The sequence below is a fragment of the Heptranchias perlo genome, chromosome 25 (assembly GCF_035084215.1).
Source record: "Heptranchias perlo isolate sHepPer1 chromosome 25, sHepPer1.hap1, whole genome shotgun sequence".
NCBI lineage: Eukaryota > Metazoa > Chordata > Chondrichthyes > Hexanchiformes > Hexanchidae > Heptranchias > Heptranchias perlo.
In genome coordinates, this window is record NC_090349.1 from 44,437,115 (window position 1) to 44,464,538 (window position 27,424).

The 27,424-nt window shown below is 44.1% G+C and overlaps 1 protein-coding gene and 1 non-coding gene across 8 annotated transcripts in view; both read right to left on the reverse strand.

The window, feature by feature from the left end:
* Positions 1-27,424, reverse strand: part of ep400 (E1A binding protein p400) — a 130,300-nt gene that overhangs the window by 31,341 nt on the left and 71,535 nt on the right. For all 7 annotated transcript variants that reach the window (XM_068006178.1, XM_068006176.1, XM_068006177.1 and 4 more), the window contains 14 exons: positions 26,673-26,837; positions 21,266-21,436; positions 21,082-21,176; positions 19,899-20,218; positions 18,002-18,204; positions 16,995-17,164; positions 15,114-15,310; positions 11,930-12,041; positions 10,399-10,542; positions 8,179-8,337; positions 2,690-2,773; positions 2,199-2,333; positions 1,334-1,378; positions 1,093-1,246 (listed from right to left, as the gene is read on the reverse strand). In XM_068006178.1, the coding sequence (XP_067862279.1) occupies positions 1,093-1,246; positions 1,334-1,378; positions 2,199-2,333; positions 2,690-2,773; positions 8,179-8,337; positions 10,399-10,542; positions 11,930-12,041; positions 15,114-15,310; positions 16,995-17,164; positions 18,002-18,204; positions 19,899-20,218; positions 21,082-21,176; positions 21,266-21,436; positions 26,673-26,837 (2,154 nt within the window). The remainder of the gene's footprint in view (positions 1-1,092; positions 1,247-1,333; positions 1,379-2,198; positions 2,334-2,689; positions 2,774-8,178; positions 8,338-10,398; positions 10,543-11,929; positions 12,042-15,113; positions 15,311-16,994; positions 17,165-18,001; positions 18,205-19,898; positions 20,219-21,081; positions 21,177-21,265; positions 21,437-26,672; positions 26,838-27,424) is intronic.
* Positions 16,705-16,845, reverse strand: LOC137342454 (small nucleolar RNA SNORA49). The gene has a single exon (XR_010967271.1). It is a non-coding gene; the product is annotated as a small nucleolar RNA SNORA49 (small nucleolar RNA).

Consider the following 27,424-nt stretch of genomic DNA (forward strand, 5'->3'; position numbering starts at 1 on the left):
AGGACTTGGTGTGAGTTAGGATACAGGCAGCAGAGTTTTGGATGAGCTCAAGTTTACGGAGGGTGCAAGGTGGGAGGCCGGCTAGGAGAGCATTGGAATAGTCGAGTCTGGAGGCAACAAAGACACAGGTGAGGGTTTCAGCAGAAGATGAGCTGAAGCAGGGGCGGAGACGGACGAAGCTACAGGGATCGAGCCCAAGCTCAGCTCTAGCCTGTGTTTGACTGTTGGTGCTCCCACACTGATACACTGCACTATATTTTTACATTAAGTACACCTTTCTCTATTTACCAATGGTAGAGTTTTCTAGACAGACTTTTAACCATTATATTTAAAATTTTAAACTGGAAAATTGTTGTAATATTAGCCTGTGATGATTGTGACATGCCATTTTCCAAAGTGTGATTTATACATACATGTAAACACGGTACACTTTGACCACCCATTCACCTGTTCAAAGATTCGGAGGATGCCATTTATCTGCAACTGTTTGGACACGTGTGAAGGGAACAGACAAATTGCACCCTGATAATATACTGGAGATTGACCCCAGGGGGGACAGGCTGGTACTTAATAGGAGAGAAAGTGCCCAGACAGATTAGATTTAACAACTTTGCACAGAGGGAGATGAACATGCGGGATGGACTGCCCTGGGCAGCAGTGGGGGCGGATAGCGTGGGAACATTTAAGGGAGCAGTGGATAGATATTAGACGGAGCGGGTGATTGAGGTGTTCAGTTTTGGGACTAGTCGGATGGGCTGCAGTGTCTCTTCTGTTCCTGTACTTTCCTATTCTCCTATACCCTTTGCTAAGTTAAATGTCAAGTTTTACTCAGCTTTTTAAAGTGGGGTTAAAGGTAGTCAAAATCTTACCAAAGCAATAAAGTGCCACCAATATTTCTGACGCCCACCCACTCCAATTTACTGCGCTACTTTAGTTGTTAACAGTTCCTACTTATTACATCTGTTCCTCAGAAGCAATGTTGAGAGCGAGGGGTAAGTGTGGACCTCTTTATAGATCAATGTTTGAAGAAATGAGTTGTGACCAGACACGAGCTGCACAACCCTCCCATATTTGGAAGGAACCTTATCTCACCCGATGGATCCATCTTTAGCCTCTTGTGTTCCTTGCGAACGTAAACCGGGGGCAGTTTGGATTCCAGAATAGGAGTCGTATCGTACATCAGGCACATAACCGGGTCCATGTAGATGTCGTTGTCGTCCTGGGGCGGTGTCGGAGGAGTCCAAATCTGCCACAGATAGAAATTAATGTGACCAACTCACCCTTTAATTGTACAAAGACGTGAATTCCTTTAAAAAAGTGCGTTGTAACTCACTGGCATTATTTCAGTCTGCCCATCCGGACCTTCTTTCACGTATTCCTTTACAAAAAAAAACGTAAACAAAATTCTGATTAAAATAGCATAACCCATTTCACAATAAACTTTTCGTGAACAGTTTCCTTTTAATCTCACGCCACAGAGGCAATCACCCCCACTCCTCGTGTTCAACACTATTTCTCCATCGATGGGCAGGCAGGTGATTTAGTTCTAGGCTCTTGCCAAGGAGCGGCACTCAGCTCAGTGGGTGGCTCTCTTGCCTTAAGGGTCAAAAAGGTTGTGGGTTCCATCTCCAATCCAAGGCTTTGGGACAGGACCCAATGTCGACACTCCAGTCAGTACCGAGGGAGTGCTGCATTGTCAGAGGAGCGGGCCTTTGTGTTTTAGAGCCATTCTCCGTTCTGGTTTGGGTGGATGTTAAGAAACCAATTGTGCGATTCGAAAAGGAGCGAGTTCTGCCGGCATCACCGGCCAATATTCCTCCCCCCAAACAATGTCTCAAAAGCAGAGTGACCTGGCATTCATCCAACTGCTGATGGTTGGACCTTGCTGTGCACGAATTGGCCACCACACCTGCCTACACTTCTAAGTGGTTCATTGTTTTTCAAAGCACTTTGGGATGTTTCTGGTAGACGTGATAAGGTGCTATATAAATACATTTCCCCCTAATTAACCCCAATCCATTTATTCCTCTTTAGTCTGGGGAAGTGATTCCGCTCCTCGACTCCCCAAGATAGTTCAACTAAGATAGGAAACCGAGTGTGTAACAGCGAGGACCAACATCCTACCACTTCTTTGTACTGGTACACCAACAAACTGTTCACAAAGAGTTTTTTTTTGCATGATTGAGTCCAGTAGGTACCTTGTTGTAGGCATCCTCCCGGCTGTAGGTGAACAACACGTCATTTTCTTCATCCTCTAGTTGCCTCTTCTTTTCCTCCTTCAGAGTGTGCAACCGTCCAAACTCCCACACTCGCTTAGCGGCTTTTACCCGGTCCTGACACAGCCAGAAATTACATGAGCTAAAGTTGTACATTCCGGCATAAAAGCACAGGAGGGGAAAAACCTCCCAAAAATTTTACTTCAGATTCTGTACATTGCCAAGAGTTTTAGATCTACAATGTCCGCTGTATTCATGGTGCAAGTTATAACCACCATGACCACACCAAATGTCGGCTGCAAGCTGATGTGTTAATGTACAGGACTAGCAGTGGTCCTGCCAAAATCAATCAAATCCCAAGAACAAATTTTAAAAATAATAAATCTCATTCTGGTAGTATTAGGTCCAAAGTGCAGGGAGTTCCATACACAAGAGTTATTTGTATAAAGGCACACGGTCATTATCTCACTTACCGCAGGTGGCCTCTGCTCTTCTGGGGTTATAAATGCCTGAGTCAGCTCCAAATAGTTCATTGCATACTTCTCAACTGGTGTGAGCTGAATAAATAATTATTTATATTAGTTCAAACTGGGAAAAGTAACAGAAACACTTCAGATATCGACATTGCACATGTTCTACCTTCACTTGGAAATGACTGGGACCAAAGCTATCGTACAAACACTTCACACGCCCATCTCAAATTGCTCTCTCCGCTGTTTTAATGTACTTATTATCCCGTTTACTTTAAATGCTTCTGTTAAAATAGCAGGGAGAGAAGCTTGATATGCGCACATTAAGGCTTCACACAATAGCATCACTCCCAGGCTCAAGCGCTGAAAAATCCCTTGTAATTACAAACAGGAAAATTTAACTTAGCTAAAAACGGTCCTTCAGAAGCATGTTATAGACAGGTCCACCTGCACTGAAGACTTAAGAGGGCAGCGGTATATTGCACTGCTGTACTAATGCAACGAGTGGAGGAGCTATAGAAAGCAGATTTGTTCCACCAATTTTCTCAGTGCGAATTCCCATAAATGTCAGTCGTGGCTCAGTGGGTAGCACTCTCGCCTCTAAGTCAGCAGGTTGTGGATTCAAGCCCCACTCCAAAGGCTTGAGTGCGAAACCCTGACTGACACCAATGCAGTACTGAGTGAGTGCTGCATTGTCGGAGGTGCCGTCTTTTTAATGAGATGTTAAATCGAGGCCCTTGTCTGTTGAGGTGGACGTAAAGGTTAACATATCACTATTTGAAGATGAGCACACAATATTAACGAAATGATTTTAAGCTCAAATTTGTAAATAAACTTGCATTTATACATCTTGAAGCGCTTTACCGAGCGTTAAGGAAAAAACGGCTTATTAGATGTGGCTCAGGCACGACTGCCAACGGTGAAGCAAAGGGGGGATTCACAAGAGGCAGGAGCCACAAGAATGGAGAGTGTGGAGGTATGGCTGCAGGAAATGAGAGAGAGAGATAGGGAGGAGTGAGACTGTGGGGAGGGGCGGGGTGATTTAAACACATGGAACAGAATTTAAAATCTGAGGCGTACGCTATTCGCAAAATTACCTATGAGCCAATTGCAAACTAGAGTATATTCTAAAGACAAGATTTATGATGGTTTTGATGCAGGAGTTCCTCAGGGCAGTGTCCTAGGCCCAACCATCTTCAGCTGCTTCATCAATGACCTTCTCTCCATCATAAGGTCAGAAATGGGGATGTTCGCCGATGATTGCACAGTGTTCAGTTCCATTCGCAACCCCTCAGATAATGAAGCAGTCCGAGCCTGCATGCAGCAAGACCTGGACAACATCCAGGCTGGGGCCGATAAGTGGCAAGTAACATTCGTGCCAGACAGGTGCCAGGCAATGACCATCTCCAACAAGAGAGAGTCTAACTACCTTCCCTTGACATTCAATGGCATTACCATCGTCGAATCCCCCACCATCAATATCCTGGGGGTCACCACTGACCAGAAACTTAACTGGACCAGCCATATAAATACTGTGGCTACAAGAGCAGGTCAGAGGCTGGGTATTCTGCGGCGAGTGACTCACCTCCTGACTCCCCAAAGTCTTTCCACCATCTACAAGGCACAAGTCAGGAGTGTGATGGAATACTCTCCACTTGCCTGGATGAGTGCAGCTCCAACAACACTCAAGAAGCTCGACACCATCCGGGACAAAGCAGCCCGCTTGATTGGCACCCCATCCACCACCCTAAACATTCACACCCTTCACCACCGGTGCACAGTGGCTGCAGTGTGTACAATCCACAGGATGCACTGCAGCAACTCGCCAAGGCTTCTTTGACAGCACCTCCCAAACCCGCGACCTCTACCACCTAGAAGGAAAAGAGCAGCAGGCACATGGGAACAACACCACCTGCACGTTCCCCTCCAAGACACACACCATCCCGACTTGGAAATATATCGCCATTTCTTCATCGTCGCTGGGTCAAAATCCTGGAACTCCCTTCCTAACAGCACTGTGGGAGAACCTTCACCACACGGACTGCAGCGGTTCAAGAAGGCGGCTCACCACCATCTTCTCAAGGGCAATTAGGGATGGGCAATAAATGCTGGCCTCGCCAGCGACGCCCACATCCCATGAACGAATAAAAAAAAGGTAGTGTGGAGGCGCTGGAGAATCTGGGGCCATTCTCCTTAGAGCAGAGAAGGCTGAGAGAAGATTTGATAGAGGTGTTCAAAGGTAAACATAAGAACATAAGAAATAGGAGCCTGCACTGCCATTCAATAAGATCATGGCTGATCTTCTACCTCAACTCCACTTTCCTGCCCTATACCCATATCCTTTGATTCCCTTAGTGTCCAAAAATCTATCGATCTCAGTCTTGAATATACTCAACGACTGAGCATCTACAGCCCTCTGGGGTAGAGAATTCCAAAGATTCACCGCCCTCTGAGTGAAGAAATTCCTCCTCATCTCAGTCCTAAACAGCTGACCATAGTCTTGAGACTATGACCCCCAGTTTTTCCAGCCAGGGGAAACAGCCTCACAGCATCTACCCTGTCAAGCCCTCTAAGAATCTTATGTGTTTCAGTGAGATCACCTCTCATTCTTCTAAACTCCAGGGAACATAGGCCCATTCTACTCAATCTCTCCTCAAAGCATAACCCTCTCATCCCAGGAATCAATCTAGTGAACATTCTTGCACCCTCTCAAAAGCAAATAAATCATTCCTTAGGTAAGGAGACCAAAACTGTACACAGTACTCCAGGTGCAGTCTCACCAGAGCCCTATATAATTGCAGTAAGACCTCCTTACTCTTATACTCCAACCTCCTTGCAATAAAGGCTAACATACCATTTGCCTTCCTAATTGCTTGCTGTACCTGTATGTTAACTTTGAGATTTGTGTACAAGGACACCCAAATCCCTCTGACTACCAACATTTCTTAGTTTCTCAGCTTTTAAAAAATATTATGCTTTTCTATTCTTCCTACCAAAGTGGATAATTATATGAAGGGTTTTGATGGAGTAAATAAGGAGAAACTCTTCCAGTGGCAGAAGCGTCAGTAACCAGAGGACATAGATTTAAGGTAATTGGCAAAAGAACTAGAGGCGTCGAAGAAAAAAATTTTTACACAGCAAGTTGTTATGATCTGGAATGCACTGCCTGAAAGGGTGGTGGAAGCAGATTCAATAATAACTTTCAAAAGGGAATTGGATAAATACTTGAAGGGGGAAAATTTGCTGGGCTATGGGGAAAGAACAGGGGAGTGGGACTAATTGGATAGCTCTTTCAAAGAGCCAGCACAGGCACGATGGGCCAAATGGCCTCCTTCTGCGCTGTATCATTCTGTGATTCTATGAGAAGTATGAAAGTAAACTCTTGCACTACAGCACAATATAATAAAAAGACTTTAAAGTTTACTTTATTAAATACTGTACTAACTGATATTGGTCCAATTAAGCTATAAATCGGTGGGGTGCTGCCCTGTTCTAATTTATTTATTCAGAAAAATTAGGCAATTAATTGTGACAAATTAAAGATCTGAAATGACATGGTCATAAATGTCAACATAGTGTCAAAAATCATAATTAATTACTGTGGCACCTGGTGTCTTAAGAGTTCAGTATTAATTTATTACCATTCATAAGGTTTTTAAATAGAATCAGCTGTGTTTACACTGCCCCTTTCGTGTCAATGAAAAGTAGTTTTGATTGCGTAGAACAGCAGAAGCGGTAGTGTGACAGGGAGTACTAACGTGCGTGTTGAGTGCAGTACAAACTCAGCCTAAAATACTGAACTGCGCTGTGAGCCACTCACTTATTAATCTTTTCCTGAAGTTAAGTTACAAATTAGGAATAATAATTTTTCTCGCTCAGAGAGAACCAACTGCCCCTGTAGGCTAAAAATTTCAAAAATAAAATGCTGAGCCAAATATAATATTCTGTATTACAAATTGTAATGGTTTGAAAAGATTGAAGGTGATATTTAACAATAGATTTGATGGGAAATTGTTGATATAAATCATTCCCTGTATTGTAATGTACACTATTAAGATCATTAGCAATGCAGGAAATGTCAACATTAATAAGCTTATATTTTAACTCCCAGATTGTACAAAGTGATAAATCTACCTGTTGCTCGTTGCTAGGGTGTCCAACCTGCGGCCAGAGGGTCACAGGCAGCACTACCGCCCCCCACCAAACCCTGGCAATTCAGTCCTCAAGCTACTCAATCATAGAAACATACAAGATTCTGAGGGGACTTGACAGGGTAGATGCTGAGAGGTTGTTTCCCCTGGCTGGAGAGTCTAGAACTAGGGGGCAAAGTCTCAGGATAAGGAGTCGGACATTTAGGACTGAGACGAGGAGGAATTTCTTCACTCAGAGGGTTGTGAATCTTTGGAATTCTCCACCCCAGGGGGCTGTGGATACTGAGTCAGTGAGTACATTCAAGGCTGAGATAGATAAGATTTTAGGCCTCTAGGGGAATCTAGGGATATGGGGATCAGGCAGGAAAGTGGAGTTGAGGTCGAAGATCAGCCATGATCTGACTGAATGGTGGAGCAGGCGTGAGGGGCCGTATGGCCTACTCCTGCTCCTATTTCTTGTGTTCTTGTGCTTAGATTTCCAATTTGCTGGTTTGTCCAGTTGGAATTTTGTGGGTCTGGAGGTTTGGGCAAGGGCTGTTCTTCGCCCGGTTGCCTCATTGGTGGGTAAATCCTACATCAGAACACCGAGACAACATCGACAACTTGCATTTAAAAAGTACTTGTAATGTAGGAAAACATCCCAAGGTGCTTCACAGGGGTGTAAACAGGCAATATTTGACATCGAGCCACATAACGAGATATTAGGAATGGGTGACCAAAAGCTAGGCCAAAGAGGTAGATTTTAAGGAGTGTCTTAAAGGAGGAGAGAGAGATAGAGAGGGTTAAGGAGGGAATTCCAGAGCTTAGGGCCTAGCCATCTGAAGGCATGGCATCTCAGAGGGTTATAGGGCTGGAGGAGCTTACAGAAATAGGGAGGGGCGAGGCCATGGAGGGATTTGAACACGAGGATGAGAATTTTTTAAAATCGAGGCGTTCTCAGACCCGGAGCCAATGTAGGTCAGCGAGCACAGGGGGTGATGGGTGAACGGGACTTGGTGCAAATTAGGATACGGGCAGCAGAGTTTTACCTGTTAAACGTCAGCAACCTGAGATATATGGGGATTAACGGGAAGGTGAGTTTAAACTTCATCTGCAGCCCCAAGACGGTTCGTGAAAACAAAATGCTCGGACATTCCCGATTTATCCAAATCCTTCCAAACACCAGTGTGCGACAACACGGGTAAAAGAAAACTTTACAGGGCTATGGGGAAAGAGCAAGGGGGATCGGGACTGATTGGATAGCTCTTTCAAAAGAGCAGGCACAGGCATGATGGGCCGAATGGCCTCCTTCTGGAAGAACACAGATTATGAAGCAAACTTTACAAAGGAAACAAAGATCACCTGCTCGACGAGCGCAGCCAATCCGTCCAAGTGCGCAGGCTCTTCATAACTTGCACATCTCCGCTTCTCGCCGGGTTTGACACCTTCCCTCGATTCTGCCCTCGTCGTCTGTTCCGATTTAGTGTGATCACCACTTTCCTGTTCAATGCTGTTCAGAGCCTTTTGGAAACAGGTAACCAGTAGATTATTAAAAAAGGTACACTATCTATTGAAGGTGGTAAATGAAAATGGCGCACATGGACGAGTGTAGTCTTCCTCTGTCAAGTTGTTTTTTGGCGTTAAGGAGCTGGATTTTTGGACTGGGTGGGATGGCCTGTGTGCCCCTGCCTGGCTGTACTGCCCTCATCCCATAGATACCTCAGACCCAAAGTATGTTAAACTAATTGTGTACAATCAGGCTGTCAAATAAATTTAAAACAGAAATCGACAGTTTCCTAGAAGTAAAGGGAATTAGGGGTTACGGGGAGCGGGCAGGAAATTGGACATGAATTTAGATTTGAGGTTAGGATCAGATCAGCCATGATCTTATTAAATGGCGGAGCAGGCTCGAGGGGCCGATTGGCCTACTCCTGCTCCTATTTCTTATGTTCTTATGTTCAAATATACCCTCCTGTAAACGCCTACAGTGTACTAGCATGAAAACCAGAATACAACTTTTCTCCTTTGTAAAATTACATAGAAATTACAGCACAGAAACAGGACGTTGGGCCTGTGCTGGTGTTTATGCTCCACACGAGCCTCCTCCCACTCTATTTACTTCATCGAACTTTATCCTTCTATTCCTTTCTTCCTCATGTGTTTATCTAGCTTCCCCTGAAATGCATCTCAGATTTTTTTTTCAAGTTTTTGAATTTTTTTTTAATTATACAGCTTGCTAAATGTTCACCAATTTTCCTCTTTCCTGTTTATTTACAATGTTTGGTTTCTTAAAATAAAATGCAGAGGAGAAGAAAAATAGCTCAATATCTATCTTCTATGGGGGGAAATATACACCGTTTATTCTGAAAATGTAGCAACAGCATCACCTTGTGGTCAAACTGTGCAGAGTTTTCAGCAAAGTAACTTCCAGTTTACTAGTCAATTCTACAATAACTTGCATTTACATAGCACCTTTAAAGTGTAAAACGTTCGAAGGCGCTTTGCAGCAGCACAATCAGACAAAATTTAACACCGAGCCACATAAGGAGATGTTAGGACAGGTGAAAGCTTGGTCAGAGGTATCATGACGTTGCAAACTTAAATGGAGGCATTTCAAATATTCACCACAGAAGTAGTATGGATTTACATTCCTATAATTTCACTCCAAGCAAGTCTGCTGTACTCTACTTTTTCACAAATCGCAAAGTTGCGTGTTTCAGAATAAATCGAACATTTTAAAAAGTAGCGTCAGCCTGCAGGTTACAATTTTCATAAAGGCAATTCAAAGAATTATACTCTAATTAAAGGGTGAAGTTTCTGATTCTCCACCCAGTGCGTTCCTAACCTTGGGCTGCCATGGGGAGGCACTAAGCAGAAGCCAGGGCTACCTCACAATGAAGGAAGGATTTCCAGTCATTGCTCAACAACTAGGGCGGGACATGGGAACAGCTTTCCCGGGAAACGGGAAGAGAGCATGGGTTTTAAAATATTATTTTTTAAAAATCAATGAAAACTGGCACAAAATGTATGAAAACATGAGTCATTTAAAAACTAAATTATCCACAAGTTTTTTAAAAATGTCGACTTCCAAATTATATCAACTGCGTGAGTTATGACTACTATCTGGTTATAAATCTGTATGTTAAAAATTTTATGTCTGCGTGCACTTTTCCCGCTTATAAATTCCTGTCATTTATCCCGTGTCACACTATTACACTCTCCCGCCGGTGCTGCTATATCCCCCCCCCCCCGACTGGGGGAGGATGTAATTACAGCATGACAAATTTGCATAGACAATTTCCAATATAAAGGGGAGCAAAGCAATTTATAATGGCGATATAAAAGTAAGGATAGATTACACCTGCCCACTGCGGTCCAACTACCCACTGCCGGCAGAGGAGGAAAAACGTTAACCTACTTTTTCTCTCAACAGAGGCTGACGGGACTTGCTGTGTATTTCCAAAACTTTGTATTTTTGCTTCAGTATAACTCGGGAACTGAACGACATACAAAGGACAACGTGCATGTGAGAAAGCAACAGTAAGCCAATAATAAAGCCACTGATTAAATGGGTTAGAATACCTCTAAGAAGGGTTTTGTCTCCTTTGGTGAGATCTGGTTTGCTAAGGATGGCACCTGAGAAAGCACGACAAACTCCTCCGCCTTCAGCTTTAAAGCCGGCTCTCCCACAAAAGCAGGGATTTCAAACAGGTCACGGACGGTTTGCTGCAACAAAATGTCAAACAAACAATAGTTTGCACTGATCCTAAAAAGCTCGGGTGCAGCTGAATATGTTAGATGGAGAATAACCGAGCAATTGCAAAGCAGGAAACTTAATGATAATATTGAAAACAATTAATGTGAGCAGTTTACAACTGTCACCTAAACCTCTGAGGTGTCAATATACCCTTGAAGTCACTATTATATATACACAGTCAAATATGGAGATGTAGTTCACTCAGCTTTTATTACCAATGTTAGGTCAGTCATGTGGTAGATTCATAGCAATATCCACAGTGGAGGAGTAATGACAGTGAGACACAATCACTGCAAACTTGAGTAAAAATTCAACTGATCTCTGGGACACAGAACAATCACCATTTGGTTTAAAAGGCTGTAACCTGTGACTCAGTGGGTTCAAGCCCCACTTGAAACCTAAGCACATAATCTAGGCCGACACTCCAGTGCAGTACTGAGGGAGTGCTGCACTGTCGGAGGTGCCGTCTTTCCAATGAAATATTAAATTGAGGCCCCGTCTGCCCTCTCAGGTGGATGTAAAAGATCCCACGGCACTATTTTGAACAGCAGGGGAGTTCTCCCCTGTGTCCTGGCCAATATTAATCCCTCAACCAACACGAAAACAGATTAACTGGTTAGTTATCTCACTGCTGTCTGTGGGACCTTGCTGTGTGCCAATAGCTGCAGTGTTTCCCTACATTGCAACCTTAGCTACACTTCAAAAGTACTTTGTGAAGCACTTTGGAACAGCCTGAGGTCATGAAAGGTGCTATAGAAATCTTTCTTCCATACAGTTTAAACCAACTGCAGATAAACTGAGAGAAAAATGGATGGAAGTAATGATGCTTGAAAAGCTACTGCATTCTGTGGTTCTAATCAACTCCAGTTCAAATACATAACAGCATAGACCCAGAGCCATCAAGAGATTCAGTTTACAGTCCAGAAGTGAAAGGTTTGGGTCCTTATGTTGCCTAGCACATGATTTTTCCAGCCTCGAAGGTGAGGTGTCTTATCAGTTTTTAAGCTAGATGCCAAGTGAGAGGCCTCACCACAGCACAGTGTTCCATATTAGGAAAAGGAACTTTGTGTTTTATTGCAGATCGCTCATCAGCCCATTAAGCAGGGACACACGGACTGCGATCGTGATGAATCCTCAGCTTCGACTCATTCAGGATAAGTGTGCGAAAAGGAAAATAACATCTAGGTAAATGATTCAAAGCATAAGAGGCAGTGCCCAATAACTCAAATTGCACTCTCATTAAACTGGTTCCAACTTCTCCACTTTTTTCCAGGACTCTCTTCCTCAAAATACTAGGAAAATGTTCAAACTCTCACTGATTCCTTCCACAACAGCGGGTGTACTGGGGACCAATACCTGCTGTAAGTATGCTGTGCAATAGTTGCTCCCGTGTGAAGCCACATCTCTGATCAAATTCTTCGTACCGTTCTTGAGAAGTTTCTCTTCGATGGAGTTACCGATGACCAGTCTGCAGTGGAGACACAAATAGGAAGGTGAGTCTAAAAAACAAAACTCCACAAAATGCCTGGTTAAAAAAATTTAATTTATTTTTACAAATTTGGAGGCAGGTTAGTTTTTTTTAAATTGGATGTGGGCGTTACTGGTGGGCCTTCTTGAAGCAAATGCTTGTACAACTGAGTGTCTTGCTGGGCTATTTCAGAGAGTCAACCATATTGTGTGGGAGTGGAGTCATTTACAGACCAGACTGGGTAAGGGTAGCAGACTCCCATCCCGGAAGGACATAACCGAACATTAGTAGGATTCTCACCAGGCTACAAGTTACCAGATTTATTGACTTAAATTTCACAACATATACTGGCGGGATTTGAACTCTCAACCTCTGGGGGCTTCATGTAGAATTACCGTCGTCAAATCACCCCATAATCTCCTCCATTCTAAAGAAAACAGCCCCAATTTTTTAAGCCTTTCTCTGTATTTGTATTCCCTCAGCATCCCAATAATGGGCGCTGCACCCTCTCTATTGCCTCAACATCCTTCCTATAATGTGAAGCCCAAAACTGCCCACAGTACTCAATCTGTAGTCTTACTAAGGTTTTATATATTTTCACCATCACATCTTCACTTTTATACTCTATACCTCTTGCCATAAAATTCAGTATTCACAGAATCATACAGCACAGAAGGAGGCCATTTGGCCCATCATGTCTGTGCTGGCTCTTTGAAAGAGCTATCCAATTAATGCCACTCCCCCTGCTCTTTCTCCATAGCCCTGCAAATTTCTCCATTTCAAGTATATATCCAATTTCTTTTTGAAAGATACTATTGAATCTGCACCACACTTTCATGCAGTGCATTCCAGATAACAACTCGCTGCCCCTCTTATTTCCTTTTTCAGTTCTCCTATGCACTTTCTGCATTCTGCTTGATTCTCTACTGTATTATGAATCTGACATTTATCATAAGCCTCCTTTTTCTGTTTCCATTAGCTATTTTAAAGGGGCATTATCCTCTCGAGGTGTTGCTTTTAAGATATTCTGAACCTGAACCTCAAAATCCCTCTGCTCTTCCACATCACCCAACCTTCCCCTAAAGTAAAACTATTTTTGTTATTGTTTTAACCAACTCGCCAAGGCTTCTTCGACAGCACCTCCCACCTCTACCACCTAGAAGGACAAGGGCAGCAGGCACATGGGAACAACACCACCTGCACGTTCCCCTCCAAGACACACACCATCCCGACTTGGAAATATATCGGCCGTTCCTTCATTGTCGCTGGGTCAAAACCCTGGAACTCCCTTCCGAACAGCACTGTGGGAGAACCTTCACCACACGGACTGCAGCGGTTCAAGAAGGCGGCTCACCACCACCTTCTCAAGGGCAATTAGGGATGGGCAATAAATGCCGGCCTCGCCAGCGACGCCCACATCCCATGAACGAATAAAAAAAATGTATAACCTCACATACACTGACATTCAATACCATGCCATATTTTTGTCCATTCCGCCATCTTACTAAGATCTCCTTGCAGCTTTCTTTGGTCCTCAGAATTACTTACTACACCTCCTATTTCAATACCGCCTGCGAATTTGGGCACCACTCCCTCTAGCCCTATATCCAAATCATTGCTGTATAGTGAACACAAGCAGTCCCAGAACACAATCCTGTGGGACATCACTACCCACTTCCAACCTTTGAGAAACTTCCCTCAACTCCTACATTTTGTTCCCTCCCTTCTAACCAGTTTATAATCCAATTTGTTACCATTCCCCTAATTCTATACCCCATTGCCTACAAGACATTGAATTATTTTTGAAATGTAGTCGTTGGCTGTAAAGCACTTTGGCATGACCCGAAGATGTGAAAGCCACTATATAAATCTAAGTTCTTTCTTTAGTTTTTTTCTTTAACAGTCTCCTGCAAAGAACACTTTCCTTCACTGCAAAGCACCTTCACATTTTTGACATGCTGAAATTTCAATACGATACTGAACGTTCTCATTTTGCAAAAATGTTTTCTTTTTAATGCAGATTAAAATTGAGGTCATGTGTCAATTTATATGGAAAAATCTGATTAAGTTACTTAGGCTTTGTATTAGTGACCATACACAGCACATTAACAGATGTAACACCTCACCCCATGATGCAGTGGTTTCCTGTGTGATGGATGGTATCCCCTGTAAGTAATGACAAACTCCTGCGGACTCCTGCGCTATCCCCCAAAGACAGTGTTAGCTACTCGTAAGAAGCTATTATTGCAGAAAACTTTTTAAAAAAATGATGTGCCAGTCAACAAGTACAGAAATCTGATAATTACATGGAATGTGCTGCACAGAAACAGGCCATTTGGCCCAACTGGTCTATGCCGGTGTTTATGCTCCACATGAGCCTCCTCCCTCCCTATATCATCTAACCCTATCAGCATATCCTTCTATTCCTTTCTCCCTCATGTGTTTATCTAGCTTCCCCTTAAATGCATCTATGCTATTCGCCTCAACTACTCCTTGTAGTAGCGAGTTCCACATTCCAACCACTCTCTGGGTAAAGAAGTTTCTCCTGAGTTCCCCACTGGATTTATTAGTGACTATCTTATATTTATGGCCCCCTAGTTCTGGTCTCCCCCGCAAGTGGAAACATCTTCTCTACGTCTACCCGATCGAACTCTTTCATAATCTTAAAGACCTCTATCAGGTCACCCCTCAGTCTTCGCTTTTCTAGAGAAAACAGCCCCGGCCTGTTCAGTCTTTCCTGATAGGTATAACCTCTCAGTTCTGCTATCATCCTAGTAAATCTTTTTTGCACCTTCTCCAGTGCCTCTATATCCTTTTTATAATATGGAGACCAGTTCTGCTCACAGTACTCCAAGTCTGGTCTAACCAAGGTTCTATACAATTTAACATAACCTTGTAAGCGTGGATGGCTTAGGATCTGGGATCCCAATTTGTGAACTATTGTTCTGTAACAATCCCAAGTCAACGTCACAAAAGTTCTATCTAATATGAGCTCCACATATGACCAACGTAGTGATTCAGTGTGTATTATGCACGTTGTAAAATAAGCGTAATTTTCACACACGGTTATACCTGTATATATGGATATCTTTACACTTTCCGATTCTGTCGCACCATTCCTGGACCTGTGCATCCAGAGTTGGGCTCAAGTCACTGTCATAAACTATAACGGTATCGGCATCTATCAGATTAACCCCTGCAGCACCACCGCGGGTGGAAAGGATGGCACAGAAGATGCGCTTATCTGTATTAAAAAGTTTCATCAGCGCCTGTAAAGAGAAAGTTCACAAGGATTGGAAAGCGTCATGCACACATTACGCAGCCCGGCTGACTCAGATTACAACGGGAGCTGGTTCCGTACTCCAGTGCTGCCGGATAGCACAGCTCGGGGAGTTGCAGGCATGAAGCCTGTGATTTTATACCAATTAAAATAAATGGACAGAGAGCTCAAATAAAGGGGAATGAATACAAAAACAAGGAAGTCACGCTAAACCTTTACAAATCACTGGTTAGGCCTCAGCTAGAGTACTGTGCACGTTTCTGGGCACCACACTTTAGGAAGGATGTCAAGGCCTTGGAGAGGGTGCGGAGGGGGTTCACCAGGGATGAGAGAGTTCAGTTGTGTGGAGAGACTGAAGAAGCTGGGAATGTTCTCCTTAGAGCAGAGAAGGTTAAGGGGAGGTTTAACAGAGTTATTCAAAAGTAGAGGGGTTTTGATGTAGCAAATAGGGAGAAACTGTTTCCTCTGGAAAATGGGTTGGTAACCAGAGATCATAGATTTAAAATAATTGGCAAAAGAACTAGAGGGGAAATGAGGAGAAATTTTTTTCTCAGAGGGTTGTTAACATCTGGAACACACTGCCTGAAAGGGCGGTGGAAGCAGATTCCATAGGAACTTTCAGAAGGCAATTGGACATGTGCTTGAAGGACTCATTTGCAGGGTTATAGGGAACAAGCTGGAGTGCGGGGACTAAATTGGACAGCTCTTTCAAAGAGCTGGCGCAGGCACGATGGGCCGAATGGTTTTCATAGACTCTTGCAGCGTAGAAGGAAACCACGGGCCGCTCGCCCGAGAAGGCGCTTTATAAACGCAAGCTGCTGTTGTTGTAGAAACGTCTAGAGCTATGCTTCCTGCAGGCGGCACTCCCCACCGGGAGCACCGGATCACAGAATCGACCTTACTTGTCACCTTTCACTTTCACGTTCAGAATGAGGGGCTTAAATCATCTTTACATTTTTTTCCTGGGATGTGGGTGAAACCGGCAAGGCAGCATTTATTGCCCATCTCTAGTTGCCCTGGGGCCATTAAGATTCAACCACGTAGTGTGGGACGGGGGTCACGTGTAGGCCAGACCAGGTAAGGGCGGCTGGTTCACCTCCCTGAAAGAGATTAGTGAACCAGTCGGCCTTTTAAAACAATCCGGCAGCTTTAATGGCCATTTTTATCTGATGCCTGCCCACAAATTACCAGCTTTATTCAATTCAATTTCTCAACTTGCCACAATGGGTTGTGAACTCACGACCTCTGAACTGACAGCCCAGTACTAGGCTACTGTACCTGTGGTAATCCACCGTCGATTCTTTATATTTTGCAATCACAAGCCAAAAAGCACTTGCCCCCTTCAAAACATTTACACACGTTGAGATATTTGCAGATTGAACTGTTGTCAGCCCATTCTATAGGCCCCAGAGAATAATGAATTCAGCCCTGCTGGGGAGGGAAGAGGGCTTTTTTTAATCTATCCCCAGGTCAATGCCAGTGCACAATACGAGTTTTACTGTGTCTGTGGTAAGGCTGGGGAGACTGCTTCAGCAGCATAAAAGAATAGCTGCTTGCAAGAGTTTAATGTTGCATCACAAGCCATTAACGCTGAACTAACGAAGCCACTGTTAGAAACATTGACCAAGAATTCAAGGATTAGATAAAACATGATAATCTATATTTAAGAGTACCTGTCGTTGATTAAGATGAACGTTCCCATCAACTCTCACAAAAGGAAAACTGTGGTAGTCCAGGAAACTCTCCAGCATGTCCAGCATTTGAACCATTTGTGTGAATATCAACACTCGGCGCCTTTCTGATTTCAATTTATGAAGCAGAACAGCCAGCGCCTCCAATTTTCCTGAATAAAGATTAATCAAAATGAAATTCAAACCCGGGCAGTTGTTCTCATTCCTATCTGGTGACTAACTTTCCCAATTAAACTGAAGGAAAGGAACTGAAATTCAGGGGGATATTTTAATCCCCCACCCAGCAGAAACTAGACGCGGGGTGAGTCCAACGCAGCAGGAGACTTACCCGCTGACCTCCCGACCTGATCCCAGTCACCGGGATCCGGCTGTCACTTGGCCTGAGCAGGGAAGCGACTGGGGACCGCCCACCAGGCTGGGGGGGCTGATCACTGGGAGAAGGCGGCCCTCGAGATAAAGTGTATTTATTTCCTTTGTGGGGCTCAGAGGAGCAGGAGTGCTTCTCCAAGCCCCACAAGGAAAGTGCAGGCCTCCCCCTGCACCAGACTCCGGCCCCTGTCCCAAATCGCTGACCGCTCCCTCCACCCCTGCCCGGTCCCCACACTTATCTTGGGCTTGGCCAGGCAGCCACTTCCCGCTGACTTCCTGGGCCGTTTTGGTCGGGAAGTTGGCCAGAGGCATGCTAAGGAGTCGCGGACGTTAAAATCGCCCAGGCCTCCGACTGCTGTTCGCAACAGGTGGCCGCTCGCTATGCCGCTCTCCCTCCCACCACCCACCGCCCCCTCCAATCTCCCTCAGTGTGGCCCTCTCACCCAACTCTGTCAAATGACTTCACATTTAATACAAGAAGGAAACAAACTGTTACGGGGCAGGCGAAGTGTGCAACATAGTACGGGACGACATCTACATCCTAAATGCCAGAGGGACGTCATTGTCTATACAACAAACCACGACATTTCAGCAGTGACAAATGTAGCGGCTTTACTAACCTGAGTCGAACTGTACGAGCCTCGGATCAGTTAACTGCAGCATTGTTGTGGACGCAACCTGCTGCAACTGGTGGGAGTACGGAGCCAGCTCCTTCTTCAGATTCGATTTAAATAGCCGCATGCGGTGCGTGCACAGTGGCGGAGGGTTAAACGTGTACAGACTTGGCGGAGGAGCCACCGCATTTGGGACAACACAGTGAACTCTGCAGAAAAGCCAGAACATTTTTTTTTGGTACAGCAAGTTGAGTTTAAATGCAAAAAAAGGTAAGACCGGCTCTAATCCAAAACGGATACTAAAAAGTAAATTTAACTTCAGGCCTTCGTTTCGTTGCACTTTCAAATCGAGTCACTGATCGAGGGGTTTAAAAAGAAAATGCCTTCATCAAAATTATAACACTCAAGATAGATAATTGCTCAACCGAATTCAATTTCAGTACCTAAGGTCTGTGTATGCACAGTCAATGTATACATGTCATGGCTCAGGAAATATACCTTCAGAAACAAAATCATCCCGTACCAGCAGTTAATGTATTTATTACTCTTTATAAGTGGACATTTTTCAGCTTCCAATACACATCTACATTTGCAGCTAAGACACGACACGTATACTAAACAGTAGGCTGAGCCTCCAGTGCAGTGCTGAGGGAGTGCTGTACTGTTGGACATGCTTTTTTTCAGGTGAGGCATTAAAACAAGACCCTGTCTGCCTGTTCAGGAGGGCAAAGGTCCCACAGCACTTTTTTTTTTGAAGAGGAGGCAATCACCCGGTGGCCTGGCCAATATTAATCCCTCAACCAATATCACCATTCAGATCCACTGGTCATTTATCTCATTTGCTGTTTGTGGGATCTTGCTGTGTGCAATTTAGCTGCCATGCTTGTCTAGGTAACAACAGAAACCACACTTCAAAAGTAATTAATTGGCAGTGAAGAACTTTAGATTGCCCTGTGGACATGAAGGCCGCTACACTGATGCAAGTTCTTTCTCTCTTTCTTTCTACTACGGCTGCTTTTTGAGACTTGGGTATGTTTTTTTTACCTGGATTACTTGCTTTCTACAAATCTGTAAATAACAAAACAATGGAAAGTTAAATTATAACTCCTTCCAGAGGTTTGGCCAGGGTGTCAAGTCTTCTGCAGGATCATGACTAGAGCAGTAATACAAGAGTTGCTAGTCCTTAAGCCACACCAATTGAAGAAGCACTGCAGCTTCAGCTACACATCCTCCACCAAACCAAAAAAAAATCTTCAGAGACCCACTGGTAAAGCTTTGCGCATTGGTTTTCTGCAACTTCCTCCCAGACACCATCACCACGAGGAACTTCTTTGGCTGTGAAGAGCTTTGGGACATGCCAAGAATGTAAAAGATGCTGTATCAAAGTAACTTCTTTCTCTTCTTGGACAATCATTCCTCAGTTCAGTAATCAGTCTGAACTTGGAATCCCTTCAATAGTTCTAGATCTCTGCCTTTCATACGGAGACCAACACTGGAAACAATGCGCCAGAGGCAGCCTCAATATGGCCAGATAAGACTTTTAACAATCACCCTCTTAGTTTTACATAGTCAACATTTTATTTGCTTTTTTCACCATTTGTGAACGCTGAAATGACGGTGTTAGCAATCCATTCAAGATGCAGGAAATGGGGTCAATGCTACATCAATTTTAGATTAAGGTTGAGTTCACAGCAGACAATTTCGAAGTTGGGTCGGATTCTGCACATTAATGCACAAACCACCATCTCCAGGATGACCTCACCAATCTGAAATCCATGTGCCTCACGATATCAAAGGCCCAATATATTGAAGTTTTTCGCCAGTACCTTCAGTTGCGATACAGGGACTCTAACGTAAAATTAACCGGCAACCGTTTTAACTTATCACATGAAAAAGTGTTCACCTCTTAATGATGTCTTGCATACTATCTTGCCTCTGATCCGTGGACAAAATTGCTCGCGACAAAGATTCTGTCCGTTTCCAAGATACCTCAGCAAGGGAATCACTAGCTGACTGCTGCAAGTTGCAGCAATTCACGTAACCGGAGGAAAGCCAGGAGTTCACAGCTGATTTAGGCTTTGCAAGTCTATATTCACCAATCAAGAAGCAGACCCCCAACAGTTCTGTACCGTAGACAGGCACCACAGAGCAACGCCTCTCATTTATCAAAAATATCCGGTCCAAACGTTCTTTTGTAAGTTTTTTCTTTTCTTCTATAGAATCCTATAAATCAAAAATAAGATTCTTGAATGTGACAGGGAAAAAACCCAGACTGAACAAGCTCTAATTGCAGTGCCAATGGTTACTCTCTAGAAGCACTAAAGTTGGGTATGTGGTTTGACAGCAGAATAATCAGTGCCAGTCTCTTTCCCTGAAGTGGCACAGTCCATGCTGTAATTACACCCTCCTGCCAGTGGTGGCGCAACAGTGCCTCCACTGGCAGGACTGTGTAATTACAACGTGACAAGTTTACATAGGCAGTTTCTGTATAAATATGGTTATAGGAATTTATAATGGAAAAAATTGACAGGAAGTGTACACAGATGTAAGATTTTTAAAATAGTACAGATACAGAGATAGATTAACCAATTCTCACATACGCACTCAGTTGTGATCTCATTGAAATGTATAAAATTCTTGGAAGGCTTGACAGGGTAGATACTGAGAGGCTGTTTCCCTTGGTTGAAGAGTCTAGAACTAGGCGTCATAGTCTCAAGGTAAGGGGTTGGCCATTTAGGACTGAGCGAGGAAAACTTTCTTCACTCAGAGGGTGGTGAATCTTTGGAATTCTCTGCCCCAGAGAGCTGTGGATGCCGAGTCATTGAATGTATTCAAGACCGAGATCAATGGATATTTGGACACTAAGGGATCAAGGGATAGGGGGGGGAAGTGGAGCTGAGGTCAAAGATCAGCCATGATCTTATTGAATGGCAGAGCAGCTGTATGGCCTACTCCTGCTCCTATTTCTTATGTTGTTAGAAATTTTCAAAATCATACTTATTGCAGAATACTGTTCTTGCAGATTGACAGGAATACTCGGGACTGAAATAGTGACCGTTCCAACTTGTTTAGAAGAATGTGAATACCTGTGCAGCAGATCCGAGAGAAGATATCGGCCTTAGGATTGCCCCCTGCTCACCAGATGCTGAGCTACCAACTGTTCTGGTTGCGAGGAAAGAAGCTGAAAAAAAACGGACAAGAAATTTATGACCTGTTGCAAATGTAGATGTATGAACAGAGCATATTAATTACAGTCTCTCAGTTGTTTACCTTGCGTTGAAATAGGGGTGGGAATAGAACTGGGCACTATTCCTTGCTGGTTTCCCGAGGCAACAGAAGCATTTTGGACTGCACTGCCTTGGGATGGTGCTTGCATCAGAGCCTGACATTGTTGACGCATAATCTGTTGCCCAGGTGCTGACACAATTTGCAGAACATTACCTATAATTTTTTTTTTAAATTAAAAAAGGGAAATTAAATGATTTTTCTCATTCAACGCAAAATTTATTACAATCATAATTTCCTTGCAGGAAAGCCCCCTCACCTTGTCCTTTCTTACGGTAAAATCCTCCCTTTCTCCGTAATCTCCTCCAGCCCTACAATCCTCCGAGATCTCTGCGCTCCTCCAATTCTGGCCTCTTATCCATCCCCGATTTTAATCGCTCCACCAACGGCGGCCGTGTCTTCAGCTGCCTGGGCCCTAAGCTCTGGAATTCCCTCCCTAAACCTCTCCCGCCTTTCTACCTCTCTCTCCTCCTTTTAAGATGCTCCTTAAAACCTACCTCTTTGACCAAGCTTTTGGTCACGTGTCCTAATATCTCCTTGTGTGGCTCGGTGTCAAATTTTGTTTGATAACGCTGATGTGAAGCACCTTGGTATAATTTACTACGTTAAAAGTGCTATATAAATGCAAGTTGTTGTTATTTTGGTTGTTGAATCAGATTTTCTTCCTCCTTCTTAATTGGATGTTTGAAACCCCTGATTTTATTTTGATTTCAGCCATACTGACAGCAACGTTGGGCAGTCTGGAGAGGGCCCTGTGGACACCTGTGTTCCTCTGGAGCAGGGTCCCCAGAGGAGATCTCCCATTATATGGCAGTAGGGTGTGTTACGTATTCGGATCTTTGAGACTTCTTTACTCCAGATTACGTAAGGACATAAGAAATAGGTGCAGGAGTAGGCCATATGGCCCCTCGAGCCTACTCCGCCATTCAATTCTTCGACCTCAACTCCACTTTCCCAACCTATCCCCATATCCCTTGATTCCCCAAGAGTCCAAATATCTATTGATCTCAGTCTTGAATATACTCAACGACTCAGCATCCACAGCCTCCTGGGGTAGAGAATTCCAAAGATTCTCAACCCTCTGAGTGAAGAATTGCCTCCTCATCTCAGTTTTAAATGGCCGACCCCTTATCCTGCGACCATGCCCCCTAGTTCTAGACTCTCCAGCCAGGGGAAACAACCTCTCAGCATCTACCCTGTCAAGCCCCCTCAGAATCTTATATGTTTCAATGAGATCACCTCTCATTCTTCTAAACTCCAGACAGTATCTACTCAATCTCTCCTCATAGGGCAACCCTCTCATCCCAGGAATCAATCTAGTGAACCTTCGTTGCACCCCCTCCAAGGCAAATATATCCTTCCTTTAGGTAAGGATTCTTTTTGTTCTTGTATTTTCATAGCCGAGTCCAAACTCCCTATGCCTTCATGAGTGTTTTCACCGGCATTACTATCTGGGCAAATGTTCCTTATCATGTCTATTAATTATTTTCAATTGCTGTAATTATCCTATGCCTCCACAGGATCTCTCCAGTCCTCGATAAGCATTATATCTGGCCTCATTCTAGGTTTAAACTATTAAACAGATTAATTCAACAAAAGAATATGGATATATATTTATAGTAGAAATTCTATGGTCATGGTAGATCCAGTTGTTCCTTGTATTCTTTATTAACTACTGGAACTAGCTAGTCCAACTGGTCTTTCTGTGAAGAATTCCATTTGTTTGACTCATACCCAGTCAATTTATTGTCCTCTGTTTACTCATAGCTCCCAAACAGTTGCTGAGGTTTGTTTGATATTCATAACAGTCAGCCACATTCAAAAGTGACTGGTGGTCATCGTTAAATGAATGAATCACAGAGTCTGAACTACTTGTTGGTCTCTCTCTCTATCGATTATAGACTGGGACAGTGCAGGCGGTTTTCTAATCTCTGCATTGCTCCTGAATTAAAGGAACGCTTACCAGACCAAAAGACAGAACTGCTTCATTTAGTCTTGGCCGAGACCACCAGAGATGGGTATTTTGATTCTGCACAAGTCAGAAATCAAATCACCCACCTCTTCAAGAGGCTGACTGAGTGAGAGGCTGATAGTGGGAATTCTGCTCAGAGAAGGTATGGGAGCTTGTTTGGCCTAAACAGAACCTCTGTATGTAGAGAATGGACAAGGCTTGCAATACTCCGCCGATACGTGAGGGTTCTAATTAATTAACTCTAAGATAGCACAGAAGATGGGAGCATAGAACTGGCAGGATCAAGAGCTAGGTTACTGATGTGTGCAGCATACATGATGTGGAATATCCTGGACCTCCCAAGTAACCAGGAAGAAGACAACAACAACGTGCATTTATATAGCGTCTTTAACGTAGTGAAATGACCCAAGGCGCTTCACACGAGCATTATCAAACACAATTTGACACGAGCCACATAAGGAGATATTAGGACAGGTGACCAAAAGCTTGGTCAAAGAGGTAGGTTTTAAGGAGCGTCTTAAAGGAGGAGAGAGAGGCGGAGAGGAGGAGCGGTTTAGGAAGGGAATTCCAGAGCTCAGGGCCTAGGCAGCTGAAGGCACAGCCACCAATGGTGGAGCGATTAAAATCAGGGACGGGCAAGAGGCAAGAATTGGAGGAGCGCAGCGGTCTTGGAGGGTTGTAGGACTGGAGGAGGTTATGGAGGCAGGGAGGGGCGAGGCCATGGAGGGAACTGAAAACGAGGACAAGAATTTTAAAAGTCGAGGTGTGCCCGGGCCAGGAGCCAATGTAGGTCAAGAGGCAGGAAGGGTCAGACGCTTGTGTTGTTCAGAGGAATACTGAGGTCAAGGATCAGCTAACAACATGCCACAACATACATGGGAGGACAGGTTTCTGGAAGGCACATTCCAGAAAGTGGTCACCGCTCAGTTATAGACAAAAAGTGAAGTAGAGGTGAGGAAGTAGGTGAATACTGGCAGGAGGAGCAATTTCAGGCCTGGGCCTCGTTGACCTGGAGTTATCCAATAGGTATACAGTTCTTGATACATATGAAGAGCACAAGGACTGAAGCACAGGAGAGGGTAATCAAGAGCGGCATCATTGAGCTGGGTAAAGAGACAATATCAACAATAAGAGGTAAGTGGCAGATGTGAGGCTTTCCATAATTAGTGATAGACAACTAGTTTTACTGTGGCCAGGAATCCTAAATGGTACACTGTCACCCAGGCGTTGGAATAGGGACATAACAGAATGGGTAGAAAAACTTTCGAAAGAGATGGGGTAAGTAGCCAGAAGTTGGGCTTCATGTATGAACCAATAGGAAAAAATAGGACGGTCGCCCTACACATTGCATAGAATTATATACAATTTACAGCACAGAAACAGGCCTTTTGGCCCAACTGCACTGTGAACATAAGAAATAGGAGTAGGAGTAGCATATGGCCCCTCGAGTCTGCTCCGCCATTCAATAACCATGGCTAATCTTTGATCTCAACTCCACTTTCCCGCCTGATCCCCATATCCCTGGATTCCCTTAAGAGTCCAAAAATCTATCGATCTCAGTCTTGAACATACTCAACGACTGAGCATCCCCAGCCCTGTGGGGTAGAGAATTCCAAAGATTCACGACCCTGAGCGAACAAATTGCTCCTCATCACACTTCTAAATGGCCGACCCCTTATCTTGAGACTATGTCAACTAGTTCTAGACTCTCCAGCCAGGGGAAACATCCTCTCAGCACCTACCCTGTCAAGCTGGTATTTATGCTCCACACGAGCCTCCTCGCACCCAACCCTATCATCATATCCTTGTATTCCTTTCTCCCTCATGTACTTATCTAGCTTCCCCTTAAAGACATCTATGCTATGCTCCTCAACTACTCCTTGTAGTAGCGAGTTCCACATTCTCACCACTCTCTGGGTAAAGAAGTTTCTCCTGAATTGTCTATTGGATTTATTATATTGACTATATTATATTTAAGACCCCTAGTCTTGGACTTCAAAACAAGTGGAAACATCTTCTCTACGTCTACCCTATCAAACCCCTTCATAATTTTAAATACCTCTATTCGGTCACCCCTCAGCCTTCTCTTTTCTAGAGAAAAGGGCCCCTAAAATGTTTACTCACAAGTGGCGATTGAGGCAGAGACCATAACATCATTTAATGAAGGACTGGATAAATGAAATGTTATTAGTGAGATAGGCCCAGTTGATGAGCTGGCACTGGCATTATGGGCTGTATGGCTTCTTTCGGTGTTGTAATTTCACCACAGTGCAGTCCTGAGGGAGTGCTGCACAGTCGGAGGTGCCGTCTTTCAGATGAGACCAAGGCCCCGTCTGCTCTCTCAGGTGGATGTAAAAGATCCCATGGCACTATTCAAAGAACAGCAGGGGAGTTCTCCCCAGTGTCCTGACCAATATTTATCCCTCAACCAACATCACTAAAAAAACAGATTATCTGGTCATAATCTCACTGCTCTTTGCAGGGAGTGTTTGAGGTGTCGGGCTCTAGTGTAAAGGTAATAATCTCAGGATTACTCGCAGTGCCATACACTGGACAAATTAAGGAGGAACAGATTAGATATGTCAATCATTATCGGTTGGACAGGCTGACGCAGGTCAAGCCTGCCACAACTTCATTGCAGTATTTTACTCGGCTGTTCCCGGGTCTCCTCTCGACCCAAATCTCTGTAGGTAAATGTGTGGGGGGTGGGGAGCACTACTGGTGTCAGAAAGGTGTCTCCCTCTGTCGCCAACATGCTGGGGGGAGGGGGCGGGTTTGTGTGTACACCACCTGCCTTTGCTCCAATGGGGTTTCTTTCCCCCCAGTTGAGCGACAGGGCTGCTACAGCACAAGTGCTGATCCTTCCAGCTTACAAGAGCTCAGCAGAGTGACCCAGCAAGACTGGGCAACTGCAGCTTTCAGTACCTGGGTCCAAGTCCAGACACCTCTATGGGCTCTTAGCTCTAATGCAGTGGACAGGGTGGGTGGGGATCACCGTGTTTTGGAGTCTTGACTTGCTGTTTCTTCTTAGGAGGCAATGAGTTAGGGCTACTGTATCTGGCTAGGTGTTGACCGGTGCAGGCAAGGATTTTGACGTATCAGCAGCTGGATGGAGCTCTGTGCCTCATGTCTTGGAAAATAGCCTCCAGGAGATTTCACCTTCGACCAATACTGAAAACCAGTAGATCACCGGTGGCATTGCTCACAGTGCATCAGAGGAGCTAAATCACCACCTAATGACCAGAGCCTGCAACTACAGCGCTGTTGGCACCTGTCCTCATGGGGAATTCCCGTTACAAATTATTACGTAGATATTTTCAAATGTAAACGCTGACATAAAAAGTATGACCAAAAATGTCATTCTATATATATATAAAATGATATGCAATATACATGGTTGCTACTTGATGCTGGATGTACCTTGTAACTGAAGATGTTGGCCTGCAGTGAGCTGCCGTAATTGACTGCTGGACAAGGTAAACTTGTTGCCCTGAAAGTGCAGGGTGACAGGCTGACTGGTCTGGGTGCCTCGTCCTTGCCCGCCAGCTATGGAGGCAAGCTGGGCAATGCTAACGACTTCTCCACCTGTAAAGGAAGGACAGCAGGGGAATGCATTTTTAAAACGCGGAATCAAAATCCATCTCCTTCGGCGGTTAGTAAATCTGCGCCCAAAGCTCTACTCATGCAAGATCGTCTACAGTGCACAAACAAGGTGTCAGAGAAGTTTATGCAGGAAAAGCAAAGTGAAATCAAGTTGGAAAAAAAAATTTGGCGAGGCAATTGATTATCCAGCCAACCGCTGAATATCTGTTAAGAGACAGCGTACACCTACCCTGATCTTCAAATGGAATTTTCTGGCAATCAATAATAAAGGCAAGAATTAAACAGCAATAATGTTTTCAATCCCTGCTTGTCACTGTCCATTATGTGTATAATTGAAAAAGTCCATTATAATATTGTTTGGCACAGTGTGAACTTTGCTAAGTTAGTCGAGGGTAGAATTACATCATATATAAGCAAAGCACTTATTCCTCCGATGAGGTTTTTCTTTTCTCCTCTTCCCCCTTTCCCTTCCCCCACTTCACGATCAATTTTGGATAGACCCCAAATTTCTTTGTCGGATGCACTTTTCTTTCCTGCAGTTTTAAAAAAAAAACCTAATGCTTTATTTT